Source organism: Myotis yumanensis, unplaced genomic scaffold, assembly GCF_028538775.1.
Source record: "Myotis yumanensis isolate MYYU_CA2020_CCGP unplaced genomic scaffold, mMyoYum1.0.hap1 SCAF_2, whole genome shotgun sequence".
Lineage (NCBI taxonomy): Eukaryota > Metazoa > Chordata > Mammalia > Chiroptera > Vespertilionidae > Myotis > Myotis yumanensis.
Genome location: NW_027223753.1, coordinates 135,761,406 through 135,775,353, shown reverse-complemented (window position 1 = coordinate 135,775,353; position 13,948 = coordinate 135,761,406). Strand labels below are relative to the sequence as shown.

At 35.6% G+C, this 13,948-nt stretch overlaps 1 protein-coding gene across 5 annotated transcripts in view; it reads right to left on the bottom strand.

Moving 5' to 3' along the window:
* EPHA6 (EPH receptor A6) overlaps positions 1-13,948 on the bottom strand; it is a 945,921-nt gene that overhangs the window by 755,376 nt on the left and 176,597 nt on the right. For all 5 annotated transcript variants that reach the window (XM_070406043.1, XM_070406044.1, XM_070406045.1 and 2 more), the window contains one exon: positions 6,370-7,033. In XM_070406043.1, coding sequence (XP_070262144.1) covers positions 6,370-7,033 — 664 coding nt within the window. The remainder of the gene's footprint in view (positions 1-6,369; positions 7,034-13,948) is intronic.

Genomic DNA, 13,948 nt, shown 5'->3' with positions numbered 1-13,948 from the left:
TAGGACTAGAGGCCCAATGCATGAAAATTCGTGCAACAGTAGGCCTTCCTTCCCCCGGCTGCCAGCACTGGCTTCCCTCCTGTACCCGGGATCCAGGCTGCAGGCACTGGCTTCCCTTTGGCACCTGGGACCTGGGCTGGCTCCCTCGAGCCGCCCACAGGCACCCGGAACCCAGGCTGGCTTCCCTCGGGCCCCAGCTTCCTCAGGAAGGATGTCCGGAATGATGTCTGAAAGACATCTGGTCTAATTAGCATATTACCCTTTTATTATTATAGATGGCCTTTATTATGCTGAGGTACTTTCCTTCTATTACTATTTTATTGTTTTAATTATAAATGGATGTTGTATCATCTTATCAAATGTTTTTTCTACATTTAACATTAGATTCTTATGAACAGGAAAATAATATTTTCAGAGTGTTGAGAAAAATAATAGTCACCTAGTATTCTATACCCAAATAAAAAAGCACTGGAGAAGAAAAAGTACAGTATTTTTATATATGTACCAAATAAAGAGCTTAAATACTTTTAAAACCTTGCCAAAATCTACCAAAGCATATATACTTCAGCAAATGAAATATTGAACCCAGAAGAAATGTGATAATGATAAAAGCTACCAAATATAAAATTTGTTAATATATCTTAGTATATCTATGTGTTAACTTTATAAGCCTATTAAATTGGTTCCTTTATAAGGCAAAACTAAAATTCTAGACAATCTATAAAGGTTGTAATTTCTTATGGGCAGCATGGTATGTTATGTTTGGAAAGAGAATAATGCTGAATAATTTTATCTCCTCCTACAAATATATATATATATATATATATATATATATATATATATATATATATATATAAAGAAAGGATTTACAAATAGGTGTAGTCCATTTAGAAGTATGGTTTATAACTTTTAAGTCAGCAGAGAGTAAAATAGGAACAAAAATAGAAGTCATAATTCTGTTAAAATTATTTACTAAAAATAATCATTTCAACAAGTGTATGTTTTAATCTATTTTAAAATTATGACAAAAAATAATATAATTATTTAACTTCATTTGCTTAGAAATAATGCCTTCTATTTTTAGACTACTCCTCAAAGCCTTTTGATTTCATATTCTTCTCAAGATGAATGAAAGTCTAGAATTGCTTCAATGAAAAGCAGCTTTATTTAGAATTGAAGGTTATATTATAAAAGATCACATTTATTTTGTGAAAACCTTCAGAACATGGAAATACTATCTGAGCCAATAAGTCTGCCCTTTTTTCCTGATCCCAATTTCACCTTTCAGGTTGTCATCATATCCTCAAGCCTCCTCATTTAATACCAAAAAATTCTAGGGTCTCAAAATTTCTTAATGCTCTCTGTTTCCACAATCATCTCTGATAACATGATTAGAAAGAAAATCATAAACACAAAGCATAAATGTTTCTGAACTGCAACAGAGGACAAAACCATGAAAGCTTTAACAACACTCTTCAGGAGATCAAATCAATAACTCTGTTACCAAAGGCCCTGAATGTCTCATTCATCCCTGTGAATAATAATGCAATGGTCCAAGAATTGACAACATCCTTTCCTCCTGAATTTTAAAGGAGCACTAGAGGAAAAAATAAAAATATTTCTAGAAAGAGGAATTTTTTTTTAATTCTCAATGTTTCAGAACTTTAATTCCCATAGCCAAATGTTACTTTTGTTAAATTATATCATGTGATACTTAAAGGCTTAAGGAATGTATCCTTTCTATATATATATTTGCTAGAAGGTCTAAAATCCTCAAACCTAACTAATAGCTCTAAGTACAAATGCCACTACCTTAATGAGATTTATTCCAAATTACTTTTTAAAAGGACTTTATTAGAGATTCATATGTCACTTCAATACTCACAAATGAACAAAACTTGTATTCAATATTGCATGTTAATTGCTTCCAATTATTTTTCCCATAGTGTTAAAATATTCTTAGATATAAGAAGTGAAAGACTACTTGATGTAAATTAATGCCTTATGAATTAATGTTATTTTTAAATTCAATTTATTGTTAAATAAATTGAGACAATTAAAAATTAAGTCTGTAGCATCAATATGCCTAAGTATGATCATTTTAATTATGAACGTACAAAATAAAATAAAAAGTTATGAAAGATAACTTGAGATTTGAACCAAGAATAAAATACTTTATTATGTATAATAGAATAACCTAAATTACTGTGCTTAGTTTTAAAAGTAAGCATCTCTGCTTAATATAATGTTTATGTCCAATTAAACCTGATTTATAGCAAGGATAAGAGTGCCTCCCTCTTTTGTGCTTCTAAACTTTGGATCTAGATAAACCTTAACAATATTACAGAGAAAGGAATCTCATGTTCACACATTCAGTAGTACATTTAGGGTAAAATATAATAAATTATTTAAATGTGATTAATATACGTTGCTCATTTGATATTGATAGTATGGGTAAATATAACTTATTATATTTTAAACCAGCTTATTGTGTTTTTCATTACATAGCAGACTAAAATGATCAAATCTATTCAAATAAATTAAGAAAATTCCTAAAACCTAATTGTAATTTTTCTGATTTATCATCTCTAACAGCAAATTTATATATAAATCTATATTTTCCCCATAATTCTTAGTAGCCTGGATTTCAGAGTGGATGTGCAGATACTGTTATACTAGTGCCCATATCAGACTCCAGAAAATAGGAATACAGAACACAGGGCCTAATTAATGATCAGAACTTAGGGTTCCTCTGCAGTTTTTGGCAGGCAGGAAAGCATCAAGGTTAAGGACATGGATGCCTGGAATGTGAAAATTAAAGAGGAAGAAAGGAAGAAGTGAGGAACAGGAGAAAGAAGGGAAGTACAGAAGGAAAGCACACAAAGACCAGGTTGAGAAAAATCTAGGCTTCAGTTCTCAATCTAGTATTAGTTACTAAGTGGCCCCAGGGAATAACAGTCTGTTCTCAGTAACTTAGCATCCTGATTCATAAAATGAGAGAGAAAAGCATTTTCTAAGGCTTTCTGGATCTAAAACACTACAACCTTCCAATTTCAAGGAATGAGAGAAAAATGAGCATACTGTAGCACAATTGTCTATCTTTACTCAATAGAGTCTGGTTATCAGGGCCTTATGGTCATTTACATCAATAAATTTCAGGGTACTTCATTATACACATGATTTTAAATACAATTCTTTGATCTTACAACCTTGGTGAAATAGACACATAAATAATTAGTACAGACTACACAGTACAGAGGAGAGAGGGATTAACTTTGTGAAGACCTACATATATGGCATTTGTCTTAGGCTTGGAAGGATGAAGAAAATTCTATCACAGAAAAAAGAAAAAGAAACACTAAGCATCTACTGTAGATAAAATACTTTTAAAAGCAGAAGACAGGAAACATACCACATGGATTGTTCAAAAGTAATAAGAATAGGAGATAAAATTTGAAAAAGTTAGAATAGAATAGGACAAGGTCAAATTGTGAAGCCCTTTGGATGTTATGGTGAATAACTACATTTAATGGCTATCCCAGAAAGAAAGAAAAATTAGAATAATTCCCTCAAGCGAACTATATTAAAATTATTATCAGGATTTATACAGTAAACAACCTTAGGGCCTCAAATATCCCACATATTAGTGAAGCCATATTAAATGTCCAGCTCTGTTAAATATCCCAAAAAGTGCAGTTACATGAGGGCTCCAGATAAGACCAGCAGAACCACCCAGCTGAGCCTAGTCTGTATTTCCAGATAGTAAATTAATAATTTATGTAAGACAAGAGGTGCTATTATAGAAAAAAATTAAATTGTGGCATTTGCTTTGGTACTAAACAGATTGTAAAGGCTGGAAGAGTAGCAAGGAGTTGAGGGTGGAAGAGAAGTAAAGCAATTGCCATTGGAGATAATTAAAGGTAACACTGCCTATGATAACTGGGAAAATAGAAAAAAATACTTCATAATGTTGTGGATCAAATTAAGACTGTTTCTCGGCTCTTAAAACTGGCAACTAGCACATGGACGATTCTTATAAATGAGCAGGATGACTCAGAGGGCAGAGTGATGAAGCCAAAACCACAGTGGACCATTCCCTGCCTCTACAGTAATGGATCCCTACAGCATCTATCCGGACGTCAGAATCACAACGAACCAGTGACTGCTGTATACCTGCCTTTAGAAATTGGAGGCTCTTTTACAGTCATCCTGTCCCTGTCCTGTATATGTTATGTGTGTGAGGAACAATAAGTTTCATTTTAGTTCTTAGTTCTTCAGGTCAAGAAAAATGTTAGCTTCATACACATCTGGAATTGATTTCAATGATGCTCTTCTTGACTTCAACGCAATGCCGTATGAGATAAATCTCTGGGAGGGTATGGGTATGTGTACATGACAGAAAACATTAATCATGAGAAACTAGACAGTGAACTGTGGTACACTATCACATTGGCAACTCACTATAAACATACTTCCAGGTATTCAACCCTTGTGTCGTCCCATCATATACTCACTTTATACCTGGGCATGTAACAAACTCTCTCTTAAGCCAGCTACTGTACTATAAAAAGGCTTGAACTAGATTTTTAAATGATGAGAGGCCATCTAGAGAAAGCCCCTAGAAGAGATCATCTTGAACATTGCAACTCCAGTCAAGCTCACAGCTGGAAACAGCTGCAGCAGTGACCTCTGCTTTATCTATATTAAGCAGAACTACCCTGGCTGAGCTCTGAGAAATCATAAGTCACTGTGATTTTACACTAAACAGTGTTGGCTGTTTTGTCTCAAAAGCAACAGATAACTGAAACATACACTCTATGTCTACCAACTACCAAAGTGATTAACAGATAGTAGATATTCATAAATTTTAATAACTTAAATTAATTGTTCTAACAGAACAGACTAAAAGAAAAAATTATTCACACACACACATATACACACACACACATATGGTGTCACATTACTACTTGAAGTATGGTTTATTCATATAAATTCCAATTAATCTGCCATTTAGGTATGTGTAATTCAGAGATTAGCTTGGGAGATAACTTATTGATTGATAGCAATAGGGTCAAGGATAAAAACTATTATCAGAGGATAGAAATGGGTGATATGAAGAAAAGCATCAAGAACACACATTATACACTCATATTTCTGCACTCAAACAAATTATAATATAGGTAACAAGCCATAAAAACAGATAAGTCTAGCAGCAGCTCTAGATGAGCTGATAATGATTATCATTTGTTAAAAATCAATTTTGCTAAACAATGGAAGAAATTTTAAGGAATGCACTGGTACGTAAGAATGTAACTTCATAGAACAAACATATTAAGTAAAAAACCATCGAGCCATCAGCGATTGTCATTACCTGTATTTCTGTAGTCAACACCATGAAAAAATACACATGTTTAATAATAGCAATCATATAAATTGTTAGTTATAAAGTGACTCTCTAAATATTTTTAAAACTTTATTTTTACCAATTAACACCCAGCTTCTTCTATTTTTAAATATGATAAAACTACATGGATAGTATGGCTAATATGTTTATCCCAAGTTCTTATAGTCTTCTTAACCTCATTGAATAATTACTCATATGTATGAATTTTTCTTTAGAATATTTTCCAATGTGCAATATTTTATAGAATCCCCCAAAGGATAATTTATGACTTATTTTTCTTCCATTCTAAATCTTCGTTATGAGTAAATAACATTTTTGAATTCAATTTATATTGATAAACTTCAATGAAATATATTTTAATTTTTAAATAGTAAGGAAAACTGGCTTATGCTTCATAAGAATATACTGCAGACATTTTATGCAAATATTAAAATTTTCAAATTTCCAACACACTCATCATTGGAAGTGCTAGTGAACTTTTCAAAACCCAAGTGTTTTATAAGTATATAAAATCTTTAAATATTCACACACATTACTATTACTCATAACCCTTTAGTACATAAAAGCATGTTTTTCTTACTTATTCTCATCCTTTTAATAATTATAAATATAGAACCAACAAAAAAGTCAATAAATTCAATACAGTGCAATAGAAAACAAACTTGTAAATAATTTACTAGTAAGAGGGGAATATATCTACTTTGTTACTATTTGCCAAACAATAAATATATTTCCATATTTGTGTATTGATTATGAGTGATAAATACAAAAAAAAATCATATAGGTTATCTCTGTCAAGGATATGTAAAAATTTTAAATGTATATATTTATTAGATTAACAAACCTTCATAAAACAATTCACATAAAAATCATTTCATCTGGAAAACTATAGGTATTATATTATCATAACAATGTGAAATGGTATAGTTCTGAACTTACGTATAGTAAATTTGAATGTTTCTTACCATGGCAAGAACCCTCGATCTCTTCATATCCTGTACTGCAGATGCACCTTCCAAGAGGAACCAGCCAATCTCCATCAGCTCCACAATATAGTTTAGGAGTGTCACGCTCTTCTGCACTCTTCACACAAGCACCCCTTACTTCAACCAAAGAGGAAGAGTCAACCCTTGGGATGGTGTCAGGAAACATGGCCAAGTTACGTACAGTGAAGGGGCACTTTTTGTAGAAAACACGGACTGATACCAGGGCAATGCATGCCCCAATGTCTTGAAAAGCCAGATAAAATCCTTTCCTTTCTATAGGCCCCACCTCACGAATTTCAGTGTTGAGCTTGAGGATGCGATCACCCAAATCCATCTGGGTAAAACTTTCATCAGCAGCGATTGTATCAATCTTTGTATACTGGCTTGGCTTGAATTTAATTCCATGGGACTCATCTGATTCCACATAATACAGATTAAATGTTTCTTTGCAAGTCCCCAAGACCCATGGGATGCTGTTACAATCCCTCAGTGTGAACTTCATTTCCACATAAATTTTCTGAGCTGCATCTCGGGAGATCCAGTTTGTACGAAGCCAATTGTTTTGATTTGGTTCCATTACATTGCATACCTGGTATGTGTGAATGGGCCTGTTATGTTCATCCATTTCAGTAATGGCATCCCACTGCAAAAAATAATAATAAAAAATGTTATAAAACTACAGTGGTTAAACAGAAATTATTGCTTTCCAAATTTTCTATTTTTGCAAAAAAAAAAAAAAATGAATGAAAAGGATACAACTAAAGCTAGTCCAAGCAACTAAAGCTAGTCCAAGCAACTATACAGCAAGATTTTACCCATGACCTTTGGTTACGAGTATGGGTTTTGGATATACCACCTGTCTTGGCGAATCTTAACTTCCTATATAATAGTTGCATGACCAAGGGCTACTAAATTTAAACTCTGGTTTTCTTAAATGTAAAATGTACCTAGTGTCACAAGGTTGTTGTAAAGCATGAATTAATTAATATATGTAAAGCACTTCAAATAGTCTCTGGTACACTATAACAATGTAAAATGGCATATCTGATCAAATAACTAGACCAATGACAAATGCACTCTGGTTTCCCATTTATCCTCATATTCAATTTGCCACCAATTGTCCTCATATCCAATTTTCCACCAATTGAGTATAGTTACCATTATTAAATTAAATATTTACATGTTTATTTTAATAGGAGATAGATATAGAGAAGCCTTAGATTTATTCAAGAAATATTTAAAAGGCAATGTTCTGGACCCTGGGAATACAGCAATTAACAAGCTAAACAAAATGCTTTGCCTTTATGGATCTTACTTACAGTGAGGAGAGACAATAAAAATAAAAATTGTAGCCCTGGCTGGTGTTGCTCAGTGGTTAAGAGCATCAGCACCTCCCTTTCCCCGGCCCCAGCACCCATGGGTTATGGGTTCCATTCCTGGTAAAGGGCACATACCTGGATTGCAGGTTTGATTCACAGCCTGGTTGGGGTGTGAATCTCTCTCCCCATCCCTCCCTCTTTTCCCTCCTTTCTTTCCACTCCCCATCTCTCCCTCCTTTCCACTCTCTCTGAAAAGTAATAGAAAAATATATCCTCCAATGAGGATTAACAAAAATAAAATTCTATGGGACTCATCTGATTACACATAATACAGAATTTTTATAAAATATAAAAATTAAAATAGTAAGTGAAGAATTTGCATAATATAGTAGAAAGGACAACGGGAAAAATTAAGGCAGGAAGGTGGAGAAGAGAGTTGCGATTTTAAATGGTGTCCACAGAAGGTCTTACTGAGGAAGTGACATTTGACCAATGCCTCAGAGTTGAGATAGTGAACCTTGAGAAAATAGTACAAATATCCTGAGGCAGGAATGTACAGGCATATTTTAGGAATACCATGAGTGGGCACTAGAAGCACACTAGGTAATAATAGAGAATCAGAAAATAGCAAAACAATAACCCTTTACAAGCTTTCTAAGCACTCTGGCTTTTATTCTGAGCTGGATCACTAAATATACTGCTTCTGCATTTTACATAAAAGCATTCTGCCACCTATTTAAATAAGAAGAACCTTATTTATCTTTTTAAAAATTTTAATGAAAATCTTTGAGTACTTTGTTATTGTCAGTATTTATACATAGAATACTGGATAAGTCTATAATATAAATTTATATTATAACTGCATTTTATTTGTATATAGTTGTAATTTTCAACAGAAAAGCCATTCTGAGAACTTTATAGCCAGTTTGGGGAGATAGACTATTCACCACAGTTTCTCATTTCTATTAAAGTTTAGTAAAAATTATAAACTATCTTTATAGTGAATAAATGCTCAATTTCTTGATTTTATACTGTAGTGATTTATAATAAAATTATTTAATGCATTCTGTTTGCAATTTCTCATTTTAATTGGCTGTACAGTCATTTAAGCAAGGCTGGTTGAGGGTCAATTATTATAGTTCCTAATAGAATGGCTACTTTCTTCAGTCTACAAGTCTATTTTAAGACTAAGTACTTTTAATTACCTATCATCAATTTCCACAAATAAAGTATTTACATTATCCACCAAGGAAACTTAAAAATAATCTGTATCTAAAGTTTTCATTTGTAAGTTGCTTGCTTGAAATTCAGAGTATTTTCCAGAAGTAACAGTAAGTTTCTGTTAAAAGACTTTTGTACACACACCTGAGGAGACAAAAGGAAGCTAGGTAAATAGGGACAGGACCACAGGAAGGGAAATGACACTGAAAACCCAGCTGGACCGAGTTACTGGGACAACCCAGCTGGGCAGGAAAGGACAGCACACACAGGAGACAAACCTTAAAATGTATGGATGTTGCTAAGACAGGCAGCTTGCTGATAACCAATCACCAGGTAGTAAAGTGTAAAAACCAATCCCAAGGATGTTGCTAAGACAAAATTCTTTGAAAGGACCAATCAGGAATTAACAAGCATACATTAAAAAAGTGCACGCACTTTCTCCCTCCCACCCTCCCTGTGCTAGATTCTTGAGTTAATGGCAGGAGATGCACTCCCCATCGCATGGCTTATGACCATGTGGACCTCCACACATGGACTATAACACTTTAATTACCTTGGATACTGAACTACTCCCAACTGTAACATGGAAAAGGAAGCTCTGACACTGGTCTGCTCCTGGAATCCCAGTTGTACCTTTTTCAGGATTGGTTTCTCTCAATAAACTTCAGTTCCACTAATTGTTTTTGCACACGACTTCATTCTTCAATGTCATGAGACAACCAACTTGAACTCAAACACCACATTTCAGTTTCACACCCATTGTTTGTCAGGGTAATCCAATCTCACAGAAACTCACATAAAATTACCCATCTTAATACTTTTCATTCTAGCATATCATGGGCCTTAGTAAGTGTCCAAAGGATAGCAATGCTCATGAACTGAGGTGGTTTTGTAGGTTTGGCCAAGAGGGCAGGAGACTTGGACCGTAAAGAATTATAAGATTCAATAAGGCAGAGGGAAAATAGTAAATAGAGATTAATGTATAACACGAACCTCTATGAATACACATTAGAGACATTTTAGCCCTGTACAACATACATATATCCAGTGAGTAAAAGTTTTTTCCCCTATTTAAAACAAACAAACACATAATTTATTCTCTGCTGTGAAATACTTGTATGTACACAAACCTGGTAATTGCAGAAATCACATAATGGAAATATGTATCAAACCAGTCATTAATTCGGCTATTAAGTTGGTCAATTCAGTCAACTGCATGCATTTATATAATAGGCAATAAACCCAAAATACTCGGACTCGTCAAGCTCATTAAAAAAAGCAAAACATGTTTTATATGTAGGTATTAAAATAAAATACCACCCCAGCCAGTTTTGCTCAGTGGATAGAGTGTCAACCTGTGGACTGAAGGGTCCCAGGTTCAATTCCAGTCAAGGGGACAAACCCGGGTTGTGGGCTCGATCCCCAATAGGGTGTGTGCAGGAGGCAGCCGGTCAATGATTCTCTCTCATCATTGATGTTTTCATCTCTCTCTACCACTCCCATCCTCTCTGAAATCAATAAAAATATATTTTTAAAAATAAAAAATAAATAATACCAATATATAAAAAATTACCAATATACCTAATGTAGAAAAGAATACAGCAAGTTAAAAATAAATCATACATGCTCTGCATAAAATATCTTGCAAACTATATCTGTTCTTATGGCCTGGATGAATAAAATAGAAAGCTTTTTCTGTCTCATGGTCATTTTACAAGCCCTTTCTTGGAATCAAGGAGTAGATAAATTATTTACAAACTAATGGGTAAAAAAGTTTTCCTACTCAATGAGAAGTTTATGTTAAGCGAAAATTAGTTGTACAACAAAAGTTTATTTCTTTAAGAAACTTCAAGGGCACCTTAGATGTAATGACTCCTAAGGACAAATATTTTTATACTTGTCAAAGCTTTTCCATAAATGTTAAACTCCTTTGACCCTCATCAGTCCAATTAAAGTAAGACAGATTATTTCTGTTTCACATTACTGATAATAAAAAATCTAACATACATATCTAGGAATTAAATTGTTTGGTGAGGCATGGACTGACCACACTTTCTAACTTAACTTTCTGTATTTTGTAAGTTTTGCTGGCCTCCGACAGATAGCACCTTCCAGGACTAGCAAACTCTTAGAGACAGCTAAGGGCTCTGGCATAGAGAGTATCTTTCATATGCAAACCTTGTTATAACTTTTTATGCCCAAAGGAATTTAGCTATTTGGTCTACTTTACTTAGTTTGCTATGGAACTACATGAAATAAAACAAAACAAACGCACGCGCGCGCGCGCGCACATACACACACAGACACCCACACACACACACAAAACAAAACACAACAACACCTAACTGTGTGTAGGTGGGTATGGGTTTTTAGAGAACCCTTAGGCATAAATGGATTAAGTACTGTTCAGAGCTCTTTACATTTCCTATCACTTCTAACAAACATTTGCGTTAAATGGGACTGCCCAAGAGATCCATTAGTGGAGAAATGTTCTTGGGTGCTGTAAAGCATTAGGCTGTATTCACACACTTTGACAACTTCAGTCCTGTGCCAAGCGTTCTTTAGTGGGTAAAAATCCCTGCCCCTGTTTAAGACAAGAAAACACATAAACCATTTTCTAATGTGAAATATTTAGATTTATGTAAACATTGTAATTGATGAAATCTGTCATTAATTGTGCTGTAAAAATAGTTGGTCAATTCTGTCAGCTTCTTGCTTTTACATAATAGGAACCAAACTTGAAATATTCCAACTCTTCTATCTCATGTTGTTTATTTGATTTTTAAATATTTTAATATAATATAAAAATAACTCAGTAAAGTAAAACTCAAATTATACATGTATTAAATGATAAACTGAGGCAGTCATTGGGGAATCAGATGGCCTTCCTTTTGAGCAACAGAGGGAGGCTAGGTAGTCAGGAATCAGGACTATGGGGCAGGGGAGGAAATGAAACTGAGGAACCCAGCTAGGTGGAGTTACTAAGGCACCCCAAATTAGTGGAGAAGGAAGGGCACATGCAAGAGTCATGAACTTTAAAATGTATGGATATTGCTAAGACAGGTAGCATGCAGATAACCAATCACAAGATAGTGAGGCGTACAAACCAATCCCAAGGATGTTGCTAAAGCAAAATTCTTTGAAAGGACCAATCAGAAGCTACAAGCATATAATTTTTAAAAAAGTACTCACTCCCCCCGCCTCTTTTTCTCCCCACACTAGATTGTTGATGGCAAGAGACAAGCTCCCCTGTGGCCACGTGGCTCATGGCCAAGTGGGACTCTGCACATGGACTAATAGACGTTAACACCCGCCCGTAACATGGAAAGGAAGCTCTGGACAATGGCCTGCTCCTGGAACTCCAGCTGCACGTTTTGTAGGACTGGCTTCTCTCAACAAACTATAGTTCTGCTAACCATTTTGACTATGATTTCATTCTTTGATTTTGTGAGAGAACTAACTTGGACTCAAAACCCCCACATTTTGGTTTCACTTTCTCAAAGAACGAAAAAATGGTCTTTCTAATCAAGAATATTCAGATATTTTTGCTGATAAGTTGACCCAACACCCAGGGTTCTAAGATATACCTCTCAAATTTAAATCTTCTTCCCCTTGAAAATCTTTAGAATTCAATGGGAATGTAAGTAGTTATTCCAAAAATAAACTTAAAATTTTTAAAGTAAAAGCATACAGTCTGTTTCTCAACATAGAAAGCTAATTATAACTTCAAATGGCAATGATAAATCCTGATAACTTACTCAAATTTGGGCCACAGCTTAGGAAAACTTGTAGTACAAGAAAATGGCAATCACCTTCATTCCTAAATACTTCTGTATCTCCAGAGAGAAAGGGGAGAGGGGGAAAAATCACATCTTAAATACTTTAGGACCCTAAGCAGCTCTAAAGCTAGTCCGATTTAAGGGGGAGGGGAGGAGGATTCATTTGCAATCAAATGTTAAAAATGTTGATATTAGGGACTAGGGAAGGAAGTAATCTAATAACATTGAAGTATATTTTGGTTTTTATCTTTACCTGTGCTTCCTAAATGCATAAGTACTTATTTATATGTATGTGGAATTACTTTCCTCTCTTTCCTTTTCTCTATCTGGCTTTTAAAAAAATGCATGACCTGGCACAGAGCCCACACCATCACGAAGGGGGCAGCAGTGGAGGACAGGAGCGCAGCCACACTAACACGCAGACTGGCCTGGGCCACCACCTGGAACCCACGCAGTGAGCCCCTGACTAGCCATAACTCCTGAGGGATGACCGCCACGCCCTTGTAGTGAGTGGCACAATAACCTCACAGTGGGTTCCAAGATGTCCGTAGTGACCATCCAGTGGCGCACCTCCCTGCCCAGACTTACGGACACCGCACTCCAGCAACCCGCACTGTGATTGTAAACCAAGGAGGCCCTGCACTCCGCCCTGCCCAGGCCCCAGGACCGTGCTACCGGAGTAAAAAGGAGCTACCAGTGCATACCCTGGACTGAGATACTGGTGCAAGCTGAGCCACCCAGCACCCTGTACAGGCCCCATGACTGTGCTGACAGTGTGGGCCAGGGGCACCTGGATCAGCATCCCACCCAGGCACAGGACCGCACTGCAAGTGTGCTGCCAGAGGTACCTAGGGTGCCACCATGCCCCGGGTGCTGGGGCCACGCATTAAAGTGCATGCCAGAGAGCTCTGGGCCCTCACAGGGAGTCACATATCATAGGAACTGTGCATGTGCCCCACTGAACCTGAGCATCTGCAGTGGACAACTCAGGGACCAGATCTGTAGGGGAATGGAATACAACTCAGAGCAGAGATAGTAAAGGCATGAGACTCAAGGCAGACCCAGCTTCTGGGCTAAGGAGTCCTGTATCATTGGACCTCTAGGGGCTTCAACCTATCAGACCTCAAGCAGGCTGCCCAGGGCCAGAGATAGACAGCAACTCTCATTACATAGAAACAAATACAAAGAGAGAGCAAAAATGGGGAGAAAAAGAAACAATCATCAAAGGAAAGAAAAGGA